Genomic DNA, 19,039 nt, shown 5'->3' with positions numbered 1-19,039 from the left:
TATTTGTATCAAAAGATAGTTAATTAAAATGTTGTAAATTTTATTGTTAAAAATATAACTATTCAAAATTGAGAAACAGAGTCAAGAGCATAGAAAGTTTAAGCAACAAAAAAAAGTAAGCTATTGAGATGCCATAATTATGTAAATCTTTGTGAAAAGTTTAAACGTTTCTATTCAAAACTGTATTGGTCAAATGAAAAATGTTGGAATCATGAATTATTAATTCAAACGTTAAAGTATTAAAATATAATTCTGACATTCAAAATAGAAGAAAATTAATTTAAAAAAAAGTTTAATAAAGTATTTTTAAAAAGTCACTCGCTGATGGTAAGGTTTTTTTTTTTAATGAATGAAATGACTCTCACTGTTAAACTCTGACGTTTTATGATCTGACGTCAGTAGTCTGATTCTCCCGAACCAGAGAAGAAAAACAACCGAGCCGAGCTAATCTCCTTTACCACAGAAGAACCGAACCAGCGACTGTTCACTCATCCATCCAGCCAGCCGGGTTTCACCCGCACCGGGGGCGCTGGAATCCTTCGGCGGCTCCGGGGCTCCTCATCATGGCAACGGCCACTACTGTTACCGTTAACTAGTCGTTAACTAGAGCGGCGGGACTCTGGAGGCTGACAGTCGGCGCCAGCAGCAGCGGACACGGGGGACGGAGAAAGACGGTAGTGTTCACACTCACACTGTAAACTCTGGTTAGCAACAATGCTAACAACAACAATAAGCAGCAGCTACCTGGGAGCCAGCAGGGAGCCGATAAGAGGAGTTTAACCCGACATTAGCCAGATTTAGCAGCTCGGTTTGTTATTGTGGTTCCAGCTTGTTTTACCTGGAGGCTATCGGAGCTAGCCTGTTAGCTCTTGACAGTCACGGATTTCTTCTGGGTTCTTTAAAATTCATAAATTGAGCAGGTTATTTGGTATCAACAGTAGCAATCTTTTTCTAGTAGTGACCTTATCTGAAAGCGTTAACACTGAAATCCACCTGCTAAAGGCATACTGGGCTATGAATTATAGAGGTCTGTAATCCAAAGCAGGTTGGATCTTGACTGTATGAGTCAGATGTGTCTCTACAAGGAATTTAAATTTGCATTAGCAACTATAATGGTATGCTCAGCAACAACTAATAGCATGAGTCTGCAATAAGGTGTAGAAACAGGGGGTAGGTTACAGGTGTCAAGGTGTACTCACGTTTTAAAAAGTTGCAGTTTAAAAACAGCTGAATTTTCCATTCTTGTCTCTTTTTTTAAATGAAGTGTCAGATGATGTGTTGGAATGAGCAAAGTTTTTTCCAACTGTACGGAACATGGAGTAATGTTTCTTGCTGCACGCTGCCCATCAGCTGGCTGAACAACAACTCGGGGTGGGGGGGCTTTTCCATCCAGATCCTTTTAAGCATTGTTTTATTCACTCTTAATTATATGTATGACTTCATTTTTTTTATCTTTATTTGCTCGTGTTTGAATTTAATCATGGGAAATACATACATAAAGAGCATAAAGAGCGCCACATAAAGCAACAGACTGCAAGCTCCGATCAGCATATCATGCATGATATCGGTATTATGTTGTAAAGACCGGAAGGTTAAAAATGTGTTTAATAATATCCGCAATCAACACATTTAGCCAAAATACGGTGAAATTTAGCTGCATATATATTCTGTATTTTTGCTTAAGTTTTTCCAGTACAGTATTGTAGTTGTGATAATCAATATACTGTTATTTAAAAACAACATATTCTAAAATATGGATGATTTTTGACTTTCTGTTTAAAAAAAATAGATTGTGTTATATATTTTTAAATTCCAGGATATATACTAACATACAACATTTTATTACTCATCCATGCACTACAGTGTTTACATAGAGACTAAAAAGACTGTGATTGTGTGGAGAGTATGCTGAGACCTGTTGTGCCCTGTAGTGAAGTGTGTGTGTGTGTGTGTGTGTGTGTGTGCGTGTGTGTGTGTGTGTATTAATGTTTTGACTGTCCAGCCTTTTGCTCATCCAAAGTCTAAGCAGGCAGATAAAGCCTTGTGAGAAAGGTTATTGTGGGTCATCCTTTCGTCGTGTGCTTTAAGAATAAATGGTTAAAGATTAGATGCTGAGACTGAGCTCAAAGAGAAATAAAGGATTAAGTGCATCAGAAAAACAGTGTACAATGGTCACTGTAGACTGTCATCAACTATTCAGATGACTGAATAGTTCTCATTCATTCATTCATCTGAATGAGTACTATTGTTCTTGCACTTCATAAATCTGCAGAAATGCTGTTTACGCAGCAAACATGTTTGAAAAGTGAACTTTATGGCCCACAGAAAGAAACCAACACTTCACATCATCCTGAAAACACCTTCTGCGCGGTGCAATGTGTTGTGGCAGTATCATGCAGTGGGGATTTTGCAGGAACAAGCAAGCCGTTAAGAGTTCGTGGGAGGATAGGTTCATCTAAATACAGAGCAATCCTAAAAGAAAACCTATTGGAGGCAGAGGTTCACCACCCAGCGGGACGTTGACCCTGAACAGTCAGAGCTGTTTATATCCAGAGTTTATATCAATGCATTTTCATGTGGCGGGATGGTCCAGTCAAAGTCCAAATCAGAATACCATTTAGAATTTTTTTCTACAGATACTCTATATGCAATCTTACTGAAATAGAGCTGACAAGCTAAGAAGAATTAGCAGCAATTCCAGTCTGTAGGTTTGCAAAGCCGGGAGAGAGAGAGACCTACAACTAAAGACTGTAACTGGAGCAAAAAGTTGGTTCTACAAAGTATTAACTTAGGAGGGAACAATCATGTATCATTTTTGTTCCAAATTATAATGTATCTGCTGCAATGTGTTGGTCCTTCCCACAAAAGCCTCCCACCTGATAGACTGACGTTTGTTGTGGTAATATGATAAAAATCTGAGGGTTGTCCAAGGCAGGATGGCAACCAATTATATGATTAGGTTCTCTTTGAGACAAATCTGTAACCAGCTCTGTTAGATGTAGAAGCTTCATCGCCACGTCACCCGTCCTAATAACTCAGTGGACTTTGCTTGTGTGTGTTTAAATATGGGCTGGGCGTTAAGTAAATCCTGAGGTCATATTTGCTGTGCATTTGTTCATTGTATCATCTGTGTGTGTGTGTGTGTGTGTGTGTGTGTGTGTGTGTGTGTGTGTGTAAGGAGGGCAGGACAGGACACAAGGCAGGGCGTTGTATCTAGACCAGCAGCCCCAGTTATTTGGAACAAAAGCTCAGTTGTTGATAGATCATGTGACTGTGTGCATGTGTGTGTGCGTGTGTGTGTGTGTGTGTGTGGGTATGTGTTCCTCCCTCATCATGTGATGCAAGCTCGAGGCAGGCTCTGAGAAGTGCTGAGTCGAGTCTGAGAGGATCCTTCCACCGAGGGAGCAGGCAGGCATGCGGGAAGGGAGTGGAGACGGCCGTCCACACGGCTGGATGGACGGGTGTCGGATGGAGAAGACGGAAGCGTGCGGTGTGGTTTCTCTTGGCTCAGACGGGAACCGTCAGATGTCGAGTCTCTTTGCCTGTTTTTGGACTTCGAGCAGGAAAAAAGTGAAGATGCAGTGCTTCATTTCGAATCCACATGTCAGTGACGAGGCAAGTTTGGGCTTGTTCTGTTATCCGTTTCGATGCTTTCATTGGGATTTCGATTTGGAAAACTTTTGCGTTTTCAGCACGACCTCAACTCCGCCGCTGATTCACCACCAACCGAGAACGTTTAGAACAATGCTGTGCTTCGTATCACTTCTCACTCTGGTGGGAAGGACGCAGTGAACTGGCCACTGACACATGTAGCTGTTTTCCACCGTGCTCCAAAATATCTTTTGAAATTTCTGAAATTACCCACATGACTCACCGTTAACAGGCCACGGTTATTCATTCCTGTAATTTTCCTCTGCTGAAAGAAATGCTTTAAAACCAATGCAGAGGCGTTTTAGATGAGCTGCGGTTAGACAGCCGCGTGTCCTCAGTCATCTTGCAGGACTTGTATTGCTTGTTTGATTGAATGCAACCTGCCTGAGCGACCCTGCAGCTGACTGTTGGGTTTGTCTTTGCTGTTGCCCGCATTTTGATGTTAGCTATTCATTTTCCATCTGTACATTTGTCCATCCGTCTTACAGTTGTTAGATTTGACCCCTCATCATAGATCGCATGCAGGACTCTGCCCGCTGACACACCCTTTAACTCTGTATCTGTTTCTTATTGACTTCTCGCTGCACGGAGCAACATTTCACAATCTCAAACTGCCTGTTGAACTTTTTTCATGGTTGAAAGAGCCACTTTACAGTAAACGTGCAGAGTTTCCTTTGACTCATAGTAAAGGGCTTAAAATAGTCATAAGTTAATAAATAAATGAAATTATTGGGAGCCTAGACCTGTGCATATGTGATGTGACTGATTACACCCTTTTGGTGTAATTGTTTCTCCCTATCTTAGGTGTCTTTCATCCCTGGTTAGTACAGAACTTGTTTCATTGCGAATAACGACACGCTACTTTAGCCAGCATCTTTTTTTAAGGATCTTTTCTTCTCCTTTGTTCTGTGATTGATACTCCCTTTCCCATGCTTCTTGTACAATTGTTTCATTGCTTAAAAAGACTAATATGGCACCTTAGACATCTGAACATTATGTCCAAGGATGAACCAGACTTGTGGAGGTCTGTTTGTCTTCCTGAAATCTTGACTGACTTCTGTTGTTTTTGTCCATGACTTCACAAAATGAAGCTTTGTGAATGAGGCAGTGCCTTAAAATACATTCCCAGGTGTGCCACCAGGTAACCCCAAGGTTGTGAATTGACCAATCAGAAGCCTACAAAGGCATGACACTGTAAACTGGGATTCTCCAAGTTGGTTAAAGGCGCAGTAATCTTAGTGTATTTAAACTTTTGACATTGAAAAAGGTAATAAAAAATTATCTCTGTCATTGTTCTAAGATTTAGCAAATGGGAATAATGACTCCAATCAGGAACGGTTTAGACTTATTTAATGTCAGACAATGAGAAACGAATGGTTATGTATCTTTTTTATCTCAACATCTGGTTGAAACTGTGAGATCTGAGTCCATCGTTGGTTTTTTATGATGCTGAATAATTGAGCTAATATCATGTTGGTCTCAGGAGCACAGCATGGCTCATCCATTATACAGCGGTTAGTGTAACTGAGCGTGTTTGAGGAGTCTGTACGATCAAGCTGGTGCAGTGAGTTTGTAGGAAAAAACATGTACATTCTCTGGACTGTGCATTCATTTTACATCCTGTTGGGGTTTTTTTAATCATAGTTTTGTATCTATTTTAACCCAGGTATTTTATTTTATCAAAAATATTTCAGTGCAAGATTATTTTAGGTAGTGTTTTAACTGTGAAGAGGAAAAACGTATTCTTTTGTGTTTACGCTCTTCTTTGGTTTCAGAAATAAAAGGAATGCTTTCAGACCTTTACAAATTAAAGAATTTGTAAGGGTCTAGCGGCCTATTACTTAAACCAATGCCGGTTTGTTTGCTGAACTCATGTAATGAAATTTCATTACGGAAGACTATAATTAAAATGTCAAAAAATTACATTTAACCATTCGTTGTCAAAACATTGTCAAAACATCCCCCTGGTTATCATGAATTCATGTGAAACATCCCAGTAGCAGATGGTCATAATTACAAAGGTACAAAACTGTTTGGTATGAGGGAAGTTGATGGACCTGCACATTGTCCTGATCGAACACTATTGTGACGAATTGGAGCGGAGATGGCAGGCCAGACCTTCTCATCCAACATCAGTGTCTGACCTCACAAATGTGCTTCTGGAATAATGATTCCAGTGGAAGGCCCTCCCTAAAAACTTGAAGATGTCATAGTTGTGAAGCGTGGGCAAGCATAATGTCAAACTTTATGGATTAATAACATGAGGGCAAATCATCTCGAAAGTTCACAGTTGGAGAGCTGGAACGTCATCATAATAGTCCTTTGATTTTAAGGGTTTTGTACACAGCTTGTATTCCAGTAATATTAATAACCTATTCCTGTGCTTAACAACTTGGCAGAGGAAGTTTAGATGAGAAGTATTAAAGGTGTCACACATTGTCTAACTAAAGGTTGCTGCTGCACTGAACAGGCACCCAGAGCTGGTTCCTAGCAACTGTTACCGTCGCTCCAGCTCACCCTATCTGGACACTGTTCTTGTGTTTGATGTAATGACTTGGCTTTCCCTCAGCGCTTCTCTTCCTGTAACAGCAGACAGGCTGAAGCCACTCAGGGAGAGATGGAGATCAGATCTCTGCTTTTGAGCCCACTGTTAGAAAGACACAGGGAGATCTTAACTGTACTAAGTAGTCATCATTCTCAATGGTAGGGAAATCTGTTATTTCTTCCCAGTGCATTTAATACGTATTAATGTAGTTTGCTTGTTTTTTCAGTGGCTGCTGTTCTCGACATTAGCCGAGGTCACCAGGAGGAGGGGCTGTGTCTCCTTACCCCAGGGGAGAATGAATCATGACGTCAGTGGTGCTGGTTGACACTGGTGGGACGATGGTGGAGTATGTCACAGCTGAAGAAGATCCTCAGCAGGTGGTTGTCAGACAAGAGTCAATCCCTATCTAATACTAGTGCTATATTGTAAACGACGGGGCTTAATTTTTTTCTTCCATTTCCCTCCTCAGGAGGGAGTGTATGAGGCTGACGCGGAGCTGGAAGGAGAGGTGGAGGATGAGTATGAAGCAGAGGAGGTCTGTGAGGAGCTGGAGGAAGTAGAGGAGGCTGATGAGGACATAGCAGTCGTAGTGGAGGAGGCGCCCACTGCTAGCCGGCTGGATGAGCAGGGTTACTCCGCCCAGGTGGTGGTGTATGGGGATGAAGCCTACGTCATGCAGGAGGTGGAGACGGAAGGAGAAAGAGGTGGGATGTTAACATTTTTAAGGAGCGTTTTCGTTTTGCCAAATCTGAGCCAATCGGATCGACTTTAATGCAAGAAATGTTCATCTTGCACAAACTTCAGTGCACTTCATTGTGATTTTTATGAGACAGACCAACACAAAAGAAGTGTATAATTGTGGAGTTGAAGGAAACTGGGGCATGAACTCAAAATTCTTTTACAAATAAAAATCAGTAGTTTGTATGTAACCCTGGCAGATCTCCCAGCTCAGTGAGGCTGGATGGTTGGAGAGTGTCGGTGAAGTGTTGCTGAAGATTCGTGATTGGACTTACATCAGGTCTTGTCTGTGAGTGGGCTATTCAAACTCATGCATAAGCTTTGATTTAGCTCTGGCTCTATGTTCAGGGTCAGTGTCCTGCTAGACGTTGAACCTCCAGCCCAGGCTGAAGTTGTTTGCAGGTTTTCTTGCCCAGTTTTTATCCCATTACCTCTGACCAGTTTTCTCTCTCTCTATTGAAGAAGGAGATCCCAACAGCTTGTTTCTGCTACCACCAGGTGTCACCACGGGGAGATCTCTGGAGCTCCTCCAGTTATCATTGGGTCTCTTTGGCTGCTTCTCTGACAAGTGTGATTTACGATTAGTGGAATATGTGGGTCTGAATCACAGTTTTTATATTTTGATTTGTAAAAAACGTAGAAACCACATGTCATTTTCCTTGTGCTTCACAATTACACACTTCTTTGTGTTGGTCTATCATATGGAATCCCAATAAAATCTACTGAAGTCTGAGGTTGTAATAGCAATAATGTGCACATGATACAGAGTGAAAGGGCCATCTTAAACTTTAGTTTTAGTCTCTGATTTTTTTTGTTTGTTTGCTAAATGCATCAGAGGAGATGATCCAGAAAAAGCAGGCTGTAAAAGCTGACAGACCTTGGTGTTGTTAGGTCGCCACCTTGTGGATAGAATTTAAATAGTTGATGCATAAACAAGAACAGATTTACCAACCTGATGTTAATTAATAGGTCAGTAGTTAATCTGTTAATGTCAGTTAGTTTCTGAATGCATTCAGAAACTAACTGGCATTAGTTAGTTTTGCTCTTTCTTCTGAGCATATGTTAGCAGAATATAAAATGATTGCCAACAATTGTTTTTGCTTATTTAGTAGCTAAAATTTAGATTAATAAAATATTATTTTTTTGCTAAAGCAGTTTGCTGCTCACCAAAAATTAAACTGCTACTCCATGAAACTTAAACAAGTCATGGTTCTTTAGGTATTTTTTGCTTTGGTTAAATTAGAAAACCAATAACTTTAAATTGACCCATATTAACAATGGATTTTTGGGGGGGTTATTTTTGTACTGTGCATGTGAGTGGGTAATTTGATGATTTTGTGATTTTTACCATTTGGTACTTGTTCGGTGCACATATTTTTGGTAGGAGAATGTTTTCCATTGAACATAGGTATGTCTCTTCCTGCCTTGGGAATGTTTTCTATGGCTTTATAAATAAAGTTAAACTGATTTGTTTAGAGCTTCTCCGATCAATCAGCCGGAATCTATCAAACAGTTTTTCCCTTCTTGTTCTTTAGCTCCTCTGTAAATTTATTAAAACTAAAAACTTTTTTAATTTTATGCCAAAAAATGCATTAACCAATTTAATGTTTACTCTGCTAAAATGGTTAGTTACATAAGATTTAATGCATAAAAAAGGGGGAAAAAAACAGTAATTCTTTCCTATTCTGTTTGACTTAATATTCTTTCCATTGTCAAAGAACTTAGCATATTTCTTCTCTTTTGTAATATATTAATAACATTAAAATAACAATAAAAATAAACTGTACAAAAATGTTCTGGAAATTGGCCAATAAAAGCTTGGCTAGTGAATCTCCAGATTTGTAATTAGTTTGTAAGCAATTCATCTGCTTCTGGTTGTGCTTGCTGTTTCAGATCCTTCTTTCAGTAAAATCTGCATTTTATCACTTTTCATAATTTCTTCAATTTGAACTTCATTATAAAATTTCAAATGTACTATTTTATATGTTTTTTCAAAATAAGATTGTAGTTCTGAGTTAGACGCTGAGATTAAATAAAGTTGTATGGTGGAAAAAAACAGCAGGTATTTTTGACGTATGAACTACGCAGCAGAGGGAGGGCGAAAAGAGGACTTCCTGTGTCGCTCGCGGAGGGATTTGTACATTCTGGCGTGATTCGTCTCGTTGAGATTTTGCCTCAGCTGCGGAGTGATCCAAACAGTGAGAAGTCAATGAGAATCTGCAGCGAGAGGTGGAAACATGGCGACTTCACAGCATGAGGGGCACGCAAACCAGCTCGATCTGCTCATCAGAGCCGGTAAGGTGTTTCCACGTATTGAAAACTCCGACTTTAGAACCGTGGTTGACGGGCGGCTTTTGTTTTTGAGGCTCGAAGCGCGGCGCTTCGGCCCGCCCGCCGCGGTGAAGCGATCAGGAAGTGATCACCTTGGTCGCAACCTGCATGGCGTTGCTCGGCGGCTATCAAAACCCGCTTTAAAAAATATAGCGAAGCTTGCAGCTGGATGTGTCAGTGTGCGCCCTCAGATAGCTGTGTGCACGAAGCGTGTTTTGCATGTTTTGGTTGGTTTTTGTCGGAGCTCGATGAATGTGAATAACGGTTCGGCGCTGCACAACCAGGAAGTGTGTAGTTGTTGTCTTTGCCACGCTGTCTGAGGCGGAAGGACATGTGGGTTTATTTTTACTCTGCAGCTACTAGATATAAATATGTTATGTAATTTATTACTCTTGTTTTTTTCCGTGAAGCTCATATATTTCTTTAATTTTAAAGTAAATCCTAACAATCCTAAATAGAGCAACACTCCTTAAAAAGTAGGCCCTTGTACTTTTAAAATTTATTTAGCAAATTTCAATGATTCTTGCTCAGACTTCAGCCTACTTTCCTCCAGTATTTCCCCAGATTTTTAAGTCTATATATTATGATCCTACAATCGCCGTTTATCGTGTTTTTTTCCCCAGCCTCCTTGTTGGACGCGTGGGACGGCCTGGCTGTGCTCGCTTTCTTCCACTACAAACGTCCAATCAGGTTTCAGCAGGGGCGGGTTCTTAGCTGTAGCTCGGCCCAATGGGAGGCCGCGGCGGGTGTTGAGTGACAGTGGGATTTGAGAGCTTCTTCGAAGAGAACTGGAGGGAAATAAAGAGGAGTGTAAACACGGAAGTCGTCAGAGGCAGAACTACTTTTTGTCGGACTTCCAGGGACATGATTATTACTGGGATCCACTCCGGTTCTGCGCTCATGTCTTGCATTAAAATCATATTTTTACGTAATACCGTTTTAATAACAGATGATTTAATTGCGGGGGAGGGGGGGAGAAAAAAGTAGAAGAGACTTTCGGGGTAGTATTTTAGCTTGACAGCGAATTCTTCCAACCCATTGTCTTTGTTTGAGAGAGGGTCTGAACGAGTGCAGCTGTCTAAAGATAGCCTGTTTCTGTCCCCTGCACTGCTAGATAGCCAAACATGGACAGGGCGTAATGCTTATCTCAGGTTTCCCACCGGTGATTGACAACAACAGCAGGTGCCCCCGGGGTCCCTCTCATGGTCCCAGTGGAGGCCAAACTTCCTTTAACAAAGCCTCAGTTTTACATTCTTGGAGAACTCAAACTATTTTGAACAGAATTATGATCAAACTTTGTTTTTCTTTTGCTAATAAATATTTCTGCATGCTTACACTGAAGTGCGGCATTATGCGAACTGGAAATGGGTGACGCACAGTTGTATTCGTGAGAGTATTGGGCTGAACTTGCACAAACAAAACTAGTTTTTAACTATCGGAATAGTGGACTGCAAAAGTTCTAACCTTTGAACTTTTCACATTTTGTCGCATCACTACCACTAATTTCAGCTGGTTTTGTAAAGATTTTTTTCATGCTAGGCCAACACAAAGTTTGCCGTAGTGGTGAAGTGTAATGGATAGGATTACAATATGTTTCTAATTAATAAAAACAATGCAAAACTTTAGATATTGTGCTCCTTCAGAGCACTGCTCAGTCTATCATCTGGGTGAGACAAGGGAGCAAAGCAGCAGAGATTATAGGCAACTCTGGGGTGCAGATTTTCCCATATTAACACAAAAACCTTTATTCATCCTCTCCTGAATGCTGACGGTTACAGAAGAGTGGCAAAAAAGAAAGCTCTAGAAAGTTGTTGCTGTATAGAGGAGAATGCTCTGGTTTGATGAGAAACTGAACTCTTTTTCTAAAATCTTGAGTAATCTGTGAAGAAGAAAAACCCAAGCTGTGATCACTTTGAATCCATCATCCTGACAGTTAAAGGTAGTGGCAGTGTTATGCTGTGGGGATCCTCTTATGCTGGATATTCAGGAATTTTATTCACACCTGTTACAGGCTGCAAAAGATTTGAGGCTGGAAGAAAATCCCTCAATGGATCTAGTTAAACACCAGACCTAAATTTATTTGAGAGTCTGTGGAAATAATTGAAAAGGAGGGTTTGCTGGGGGATGCTTTAAGATATTTATTAACTAATTCTGTGTTTATGTTGCAGTGGAGGCTTCTGGTTACAGCAATGTCCACTGCTCTGACAAAACCATCGAGGCGGCAGAAGCGCTGCTACACATGGACTCGCCGTCCAGCCTCAGAGAAGACCGCAGCCCAGGTAGCCGGAGTCTGGGATGCGCTGTTTGTCGTTTTTGCCGTAACTAATACAGAAATAGTTCAGCGCTTTGTTGTATCTGTGCTTGGAATATGAAATTACACTGGACTGTTCAAGAAATCTTAGTGAAATGCTTCAATCAATTTTCCTTTAAAACTTTTCCATTTCTTCTTTTAGAAGCTTTTACGCCACAAAGTGAAGCTGCACCAGACTTCCTCCACGCTGCCATGCGGCCCGACGTGATTGGAGAAACGGAGGTGGAGATTACCACCGAGGACTGCTGCGAGGAGGACGAGGAGGAGGACGAAGAGGAGGAGATGGTCACCTCACTAGAAGAGCCAGAACCCGACAACGAGCCTGTCAGAAAGAAGCGAGGTGCACAAACCCGGCGTCTGTTTCCTTCTCCATTCCCCCCCACCCCCCATGTTACTGTTTGAGCTACAAATGCTATTAGATTTTGGTGTTTGTGCTAAAACCTGAAAATATGGGTTATGAGCCCCAATCATATTATGTAAGCACACCATCTAGTGGTCAGCTAGAGCCATTAAACCCAATTCCTGGACCATGATCTAATAGGAATGACGTGGGGTGACGTCAACCATCCTGTTTCTGTGGCAAAACCAAGAATAAAGTCCGATGGTTCTGGGCAGGCAGACCTGCTCCCGGGTGGCAGAACTGGTCGACTCAATACAAGTGAAGCTGTTCTTAAAAACAGTGATTATACAACTGCATATTAGTTTGATTCACAGGAAGCTAACCCTTTAATAATTGATCAGTTTACATGGAAAATTTTGACAAAAACAATAGCTGCTGTTTTGTTTTTGTTTGTTTTTTTAAAAACAACCTAATATTCCTATGATTGTTTTTCCTCATTTAAATTTTGGGACACACTTCCTGTTTGATTAGTGTGTATTGAAATAATAGCAGTTAAAGGGATTTGGAACTTCACTCACTGTTTTAGATGCACTTGCTCTCATTATACGTGAAGGTGACCTCTTCAAAATGTTTGCTTTGTAGCTGGACGGAAAGCGAAGGCGCCCCAGTCGTCCATTTCTAACGGTACACCAGATCTAAGCTTCAAGAAGAAACCAAGAGAGGGCAAAGGTATGTCTTTGTTTAAATAACTCCTGCTTCAGCCAACACATTCCCCTCACAGATGCCTTCTGCTGCTTTTTTGTCAGACTTGAATGATTCAGATCAAGCTCATTTTAAGAACAGACAAACATTAAGTAGAATAAACAGAAATGTGGGTCAGTAAACGTGAGTCGAGGCTTTGTGTTCCTTTTGGTCGGCCGTGCTTTGGGCCTCTCTCCTTTCCAATGAAACCAAATCAGGTTGTTTGCCTGATTATAAAAATTTGTTTTACGATTTGACGCATTTCAGTGCGACCAAAAAGAAAAGAGAGAGAACCTGGAATGGGGCAAATGCTGTTCCACAACCCCGTCGATGAGCATATTTAGCCTAAATGTCGCTAACGTCACTTTGACTTTCAGCAGGTAGCACCACTTATCTATGGGAGTTCCTGCTGGACCTCCTCCAGGACAAGAACACCTGTCCCAGATACATCAAGTGGACCCAGAGGGAGAAGGGCATCTTTAAGCTAGTCGACTCCAAGGCCGTTTCCAAGCTTTGGGGTAAACACAAGAACAAGCCAGACATGAACTACGAGACAATGGGACGGGCGCTCAGGTAACCAGTCTGACGGATTTAAGGTTTAAGCTCAGTATGTGTCGTATTTTATTTTCAAATAACATTTTAAATCTTCATAATTCCTCTTATGTCAGATATTACTACCAACGAGGAATCCTCGCCAAGGTGGAGGGTCAGCGGCTGGTTTACCAGTTCAAAGAGATGCCTAAAAACATCGTCATCATCGACGAGGACAAGGCGGAAATGTCTTCTCCGGATGACCTCATGAGCTCAGAGTCGCAGTCGTCCTACGATCGCGTGCCTCCGCCTTCAGAGAGGTTGCTGCATAACGCCGAGCTGTCGTCTCCGAGGAGACCCAACATCCTGCGGGGCTCCAACAGACCCATCGTGGTCCAAAATCCTGCCGCCACAGTGAGCGGACCAGCGGTGATGGCGGCAGCGCCGAGAATAGTGACGGTTTCGGCAGCGCCCGACGTGAGCCAGACCATGAGCCAGATCCCGAGCGCCACAGCGCCGAGGTCAGAGTCCTGCCAGGAGACCGTAGCTTCCTCTGTGATGACACAGCTCATGCGAATATTTTTGAGTCCTCCCCCCCCATGCTAAGTGTTTTTCTGACTCGTCAACAGGACGGTTCGAGTGGCGATGCAGGTGCCGGTTGTAATGACGTCTTTGGGCCAGAAGATCTCCACCGTCGCCATGCAGCAGCCAGCAGGGACGACGGTGGCCCCGGGGCCCACCACCCTGCTCACCAACGCGTCTCCAATCGCTGCTGCTGCTAATCCGAATTCACAACAGAAGGTGAGTAGATGTGGACGTTTCCTCACAGACTGTACAGACTCTGTTTCTGCCAGCTGTGGGTTAAACATTTTTCATAAGGTATATTATTGCAAAACTTACAAATAAAATCTGATTTTAGTTTAATTAAACAAATCTTAGACACTGAGCCCTTGTATTTTAACATCCCTTTGGACACTAGTATGTCCAAAGGGACACAGACTATGAATGCAAAAAAAAAAATGAATAAGACTTATGATTAATTGTCGATTTAATGGTTTATTAGAAAACGGCTGCTTTTCAATTAATTTTTAGTTGATTAAGATCAGTCAGCGTTATATCAACTCATTAATGCATAGCCTGCGTCCCTGTAAACTGTGTATTTTACGGGATAGATCAGCACAAAATAGTACAATAAAAAATTGAAAAAATGGTTTTAAAATCTTGTACAAATGAAAATCATTTAAATCCTAATAAGTCATTAAAGTTTGTAGTTGTACTTTGCCGATGTGTAGAAGCTGAAGGGTTGTAAATGCCTCCGGCTGGTTCTGTATTTTTTGTGTGTGTTATTTTTACCTTTTTGACTAAAATGTTATTCCTTGTGAAGGTTGTGATCCAGACTATCCCGACAATGGTCCCAGCCACAGCGGAGAACGGAGACAAGATCACCGTCCAACTGGCCAAGATCATCACCATCCCAGCCCACCAGTTAACCCAGTGTCAGCTCCAGGCCTCCCCGGGGGCCAACAAACCCAACATGGCCGCCTCGTCGACGGGCATCAGCCTCCTGGGAAGCCCCCTGACGGTGCGAGCCCTCGCCCCCGTCAACGTCGCCCCGGGGGCGCAGGTGATGAGGCTCACCGTGCCGACGCAGACGCAACCGCAGACTCTGATGGTGTCGCCGCCCGGAAGCGTCGGCTGCGGCCAAGCGGTCGGTCAGGCCGTGGCGACGCAGCCGCGCGTCATCGGCGGCGTCATCAACGGTTCGGATTTGGTGATTGGCGGCCCGGGCGGGGTTACGGTGGAGAAGCTGAAGGCTGCAGGAGTGCAGGTCCAGACGGTGCAGATTCCCCTGACAGTCCAGCAGAACCAAGTGAACCCAAAAATGGTGCAGAACATCAAATCAGAAGCCACAGACACTGAGGTGGTTACGAAACTGGAAGCTCCAAGTGCAATTAAGACAGAGGAGCCGGAGTGTTGAGTTACTAACGTCTGTTCTTTCCTTTCTCACCGCCTGAGAAGTTAGTTTGTACATTTCTTAAGTTCTTTTTTACTATAACTTGTAATAACCAGCAGCAGACTCTTGAAGGACGGTTCTTTGTTTTTGAGTCCTGAACGTGTCTTCACATCTCTCCCTGGGAACGGCAGCGGAGCCTCTTCAACTGGACCCAAACCGAGAGGTTCAGTAAGGAAAAGGCAACGGGACCAACTTTGATTACTACACAACGGATCACATGCACTGAGTCCCATTTGAGGATGAACATGAAAATGCAACACTAAACAAAACAAAACAAAAAAAAAAAGTAAATAAAAGGGATTACAACCAAAAATGTAAATAGAAAAGGAAACAGCGGAGAGTAAAGAAGGTTCTTTTTAAGAGTGTTCATTTCTACAGATGTTAAAAACCAGCATTTTCTTGTATTTAAAACTGGCATCACTGTGTGAAGAAAGCGTGAGTGGACGAGAGGAAGGAGATGTGGGCTCTCGTTAGGAACGATATCAGTCATGTTTGTATATATTTATATAACTATATATATATATATCTTTACAGTTTACGGAGCTAACGGTAACAGACAGCCTTAGGTTTTAATTTGAAATGTTTCTTTGCCTGAACAGGAAGCTGTTTGTTTTTTGTTTTGTTTTTTTTTCTTTTGATACTTTGTACCATGCACAGTGTTATTGAAACTCTGAACTGTTGGACTTTTTTTTTTCTTTTTTTCCCCTCTGCCTCGGTTTGGCTGCTGATGCTGGTGTAGGTTGACACTCGTCCACAGTGTGCTTGCAGTGTGTCCTTCAGCGTCTCTTAAAAAACTCCCCCTGCCCCCAAACCCACATGTGGAAAATTGATTTATTACGAGTTTTTAAATTTACTTGTTAGTGCAGAATGTTCTGCAGGCAGGCTGCATGCATATGCAATAAAGTAAGAATGAATCTGAGCCAATGCATGCTGCCACATCTTTACAGAAAGTCAGCATTCGTCATTTCAATAATCATAAAAGGCATCAAATTATGCAAAACGGCTGCAGGGCATGTACAGCTACAACCACTGTGGATCCCCCTGATCACTTTCATAACAGAGGGTCAATGTGTCAGTCTGCCGTGTTGGTCCTGCCGCAGCATTTCAATAGTTTAGTTTTTCTGAAAAGAGGGAAGATCGTCAGTGTTCAGACTGAACTGTTTGTATATTCAACATTTGAAGCATATTCTATTTTGTTGTACTCTTGTTTCAAAGTGTATTAAAGTAGATTTTACTGAAATACAAAGACTTGATAACCTGTGGGGGGCTTTGAGATTGTACATCTTTGGTTCCTTAACTTTGCCGTATGCAGTTGAGATAAAAGCAGTATGAGCAAACATAACTTTACAAACTTATCAGATGAGACACTGAGGATTTCTGTGGTTTCTTTGCACATTTTTACCATTCAGTTTACCTTTACTCAAACTAAAAAAAAAAAAAAAAAGAAACCAAGAAGAAAATCATTCAAAGGTTCCTCTGAATTTTCTGACCTCTTAACTACAATCAACCTGACGCAACAATCAGGTTAGGGCGTCTCTAACCCTACGTTAGCGTGTTTGTATGGCAGATTCAGTGACTGTCTAAAATTTAGACAGACACCAAATGTCTGAAAGCTTTTCAAAGTACAAAGACTAAAATGCTTAAAAAAATCTATGAAAACTACACATTATCTGGCGAAGACACTTTATTTACTTTCAGTATTATATGATGGTAGTATCAAGCAGTATGCTTATTACAGTCTGATTTCAGTATTTCGTAAAAAAAAAGAAAACGAAGTTCATGTATGAGCAGCTTGATTGCTGATGAAGGTATGAGACGATCAGCTGGTGCAGACCTAGTTCAGGCAGGAAGACTTGCGATGCATTTATCTCTTCAACCTCAACACTGCAACATTTCAGTCACTTCACACTCGAGGCCTCCTGTCTTCTCATCTTCACCCGTTCACTCACATTCGGCTTCCAGGCTTTCTGTGGAGTGAATCAGCGAGGGAGAACCCCTCAAGTCCAAGGAATCGGCGTTTCCCCATCGACGAGCCAGCCTCTCATTCTTTCTCCCTGAAGCTGAAGTCGCAAACCAGAGAGAGGTGGTCGGATGGATAGCTGTAGGATGGAAGCCTGTTGGGTCCGATTTGCTTCTCGTCCAGCATGTCCAGAACAGCGTCCACTCTCAGTGTGTCTTTAGTGTACCAGATGTAGTCCAGCGTGCAGCAGCACTCCCCGGTGCCCCGGATCTTCCACGTCGTGTACTCCGGCTCGCTCACGCCGTCCTGACTGAGCTTCTTATAGGCAGAGTCCAAACCCAGAGGGGAAGTGGCGAAGCGTCGGTACACTTCCTCCGATGGGACTGCGTTAAAATCGCCACAAATCAGCAGGGGGACTTTGACGTTGGAGTTGCCGCCGCCGAGCTCCTGGACCAGATTCTGAAGGTGCCAGAGGAGGTCCGACCCCTGAGCGCTGCGGAACCACTCCCAGCCAGATCGGGCTTTTAGGTGAGTCGCAGCGACGCACACACACCTTCCACTGCTCCGACAACGCAGAGTCGTCACCACGGCAACCTGAGGCAAAGGTGCACCGTGTCAATAACATTTATTATATTCTTCACGAGACAAAAGGAAGAAATGTTATGGTGACACTTTATTTGAAGGGGTGTGCATAAGACTGACATGACACTGTCATAAACATGACATAACATCTGTCATGAGCATAAAGAAGCCTTTATGAATGTTTATGACAGTTGTCATGAAGTGTCATTTGGTAAATAATGACACTTTTATTGCAAAGTTGGCATTTTTAATGGACTTTCAATGCAACTTTTAGAGCAACTTTGCATTAAAAGTGTTATTTACCGAATGACACTTCATGACAACTGTCAAACATTCATAAAGACTCATGCATGTTCATGACAGATGTTATGTCATGAACATGACAGTGTCATGTCAGTCTTTTGCACACCCCTTCAAATAAAGTGTGACCAATGTTACCCACTTGATTTGTGGGGATCATCATGGCCGAGAGTCTGATGTTCACACTGTCCAGGAGCTCGAATCTGGACTCGTCAAAGAAGAGGGCACAGCCGTCGGGACCACTGTTGCCTTCTACGTCCAGGCATGGAGACCAGGGCTTCGGACAGAAATGGCTGCTGTAGCCCAGGTTCGCCAAAACCGGCTGGAAGGTGTCATAGTAGTGGTCTACCTCCTGCAGACAGAGGATGTGAGGTCGGTAGGCCAGAATCTCCTCCAGGATGAGGCTCCTCCTTCGGGACCAGCTGAGGGCCTCCAAGGGACACCGGACAAAGTTGTCAACTCCTACGCCCAGAGCTGAGGGTCAGAGGAAGGAGGAAGGTGTGAGCTGCCAAAAACCGCAGAGACACACCGAAAGGTTTCCAGACTCAAAGACCACTGCTACATGTTTCTGTATGGCAACCTGTCACTTCCACCTGACCTGTGGACCTCTGCAGCTCATCCAGAGTCACTGCTTAGCAAACGTCATCCCCAACAAGTCATTGGCACCAGAAATGCTACACCCTTTCCATTGTTAAATAACAGAATATGGGTGGGCAATATGGACTAAAAGTTTTATCACAGGATTTTGTGGTACTATTGTGATAACGATAAAAGTGATGATTGAACCTACTTTTAACTTCTGTTTTTTTTTTTAGGTAAATGTGGCTGTGAATGTATGACACAGCAATCACAGCCCAGTAAAACACACCCCTTTGTAATATGCTTTTTTAGGACACCAGTCATACATTCTCACTAACTGCATTTAATCATATTTTCAAATGTATTGATGTGTAATGACACTCACTGAAGAAACACTGGAGAAAATACTAGAAATA

The 19,039-nt window shown here is 42.4% G+C and overlaps 2 protein-coding genes across 10 annotated transcripts in view; one reads left to right on the top strand and one right to left on the bottom strand.

Moving 5' to 3' along the window:
• Window positions 1-399: 399 nt before the first annotated feature.
• Window positions 400-16,450, top strand: elf2b (E74-like factor 2b (ets domain transcription factor)). Of its 5 annotated transcripts, none has more exons than XM_015030370.1 (10): window positions 400-674; window positions 6,423-6,573; window positions 6,666-6,900; window positions 11,434-11,544; window positions 11,722-11,916; window positions 12,559-12,645; window positions 13,035-13,230; window positions 13,326-13,709; window positions 13,818-13,989; window positions 14,573-16,450. In XM_015030370.1, exons 2-10 carry the CDS (start codon window positions 6,499-6,501, stop codon window positions 15,164-15,166), a joined length of 2,049 nt encoding a protein of 682 aa, XP_014885856.1. In that variant the 5' UTR covers window positions 400-674; window positions 6,423-6,498; the 3' UTR covers window positions 15,167-16,450. The 5 variants fall into 5 exon arrangements, with proteins under 5 accessions (XP_014885856.1, XP_014885855.1, XP_014885854.1 ...); XM_015030369.1 differs by having other exon boundaries at window positions 11,719-11,916; window positions 13,038-13,230; XM_015030368.1 differs by having other exon boundaries at window positions 11,719-11,916.
• A 418-nt stretch (window positions 16,451-16,868) lies between these two features.
• Window positions 16,869-19,039, bottom strand: part of LOC106946193 (nocturnin-like) — a 21,139-nt gene continuing 18,968 nt past the window's right edge. For all 5 annotated transcript variants that reach the window (XM_015030376.1, XM_015030377.1, XM_015030378.1 and 2 more), the window contains one exon: window positions 16,869-17,756. In XM_015030376.1, coding sequence (XP_014885862.1) covers window positions 17,244-17,756 — 513 coding nt within the window. In that variant the 3' untranslated portion in view covers window positions 16,869-17,243. The remainder of the gene's footprint in view (window positions 17,757-19,039) is intronic.

This window comes from Poecilia latipinna, unplaced genomic scaffold (genome assembly GCF_001443285.1).
Source record: "Poecilia latipinna isolate Pla-1442-1.1 unplaced genomic scaffold, P_latipinna-1.0 Scaffold180, whole genome shotgun sequence".
In the NCBI taxonomy this organism is placed as follows: Eukaryota; Metazoa; Chordata; class Actinopteri; order Cyprinodontiformes; family Poeciliidae; genus Poecilia; species Poecilia latipinna.
The sequence above is the reverse complement of the archived record's forward strand: the minus strand, read 5'-3'. Positions and strand labels throughout refer to the sequence as shown.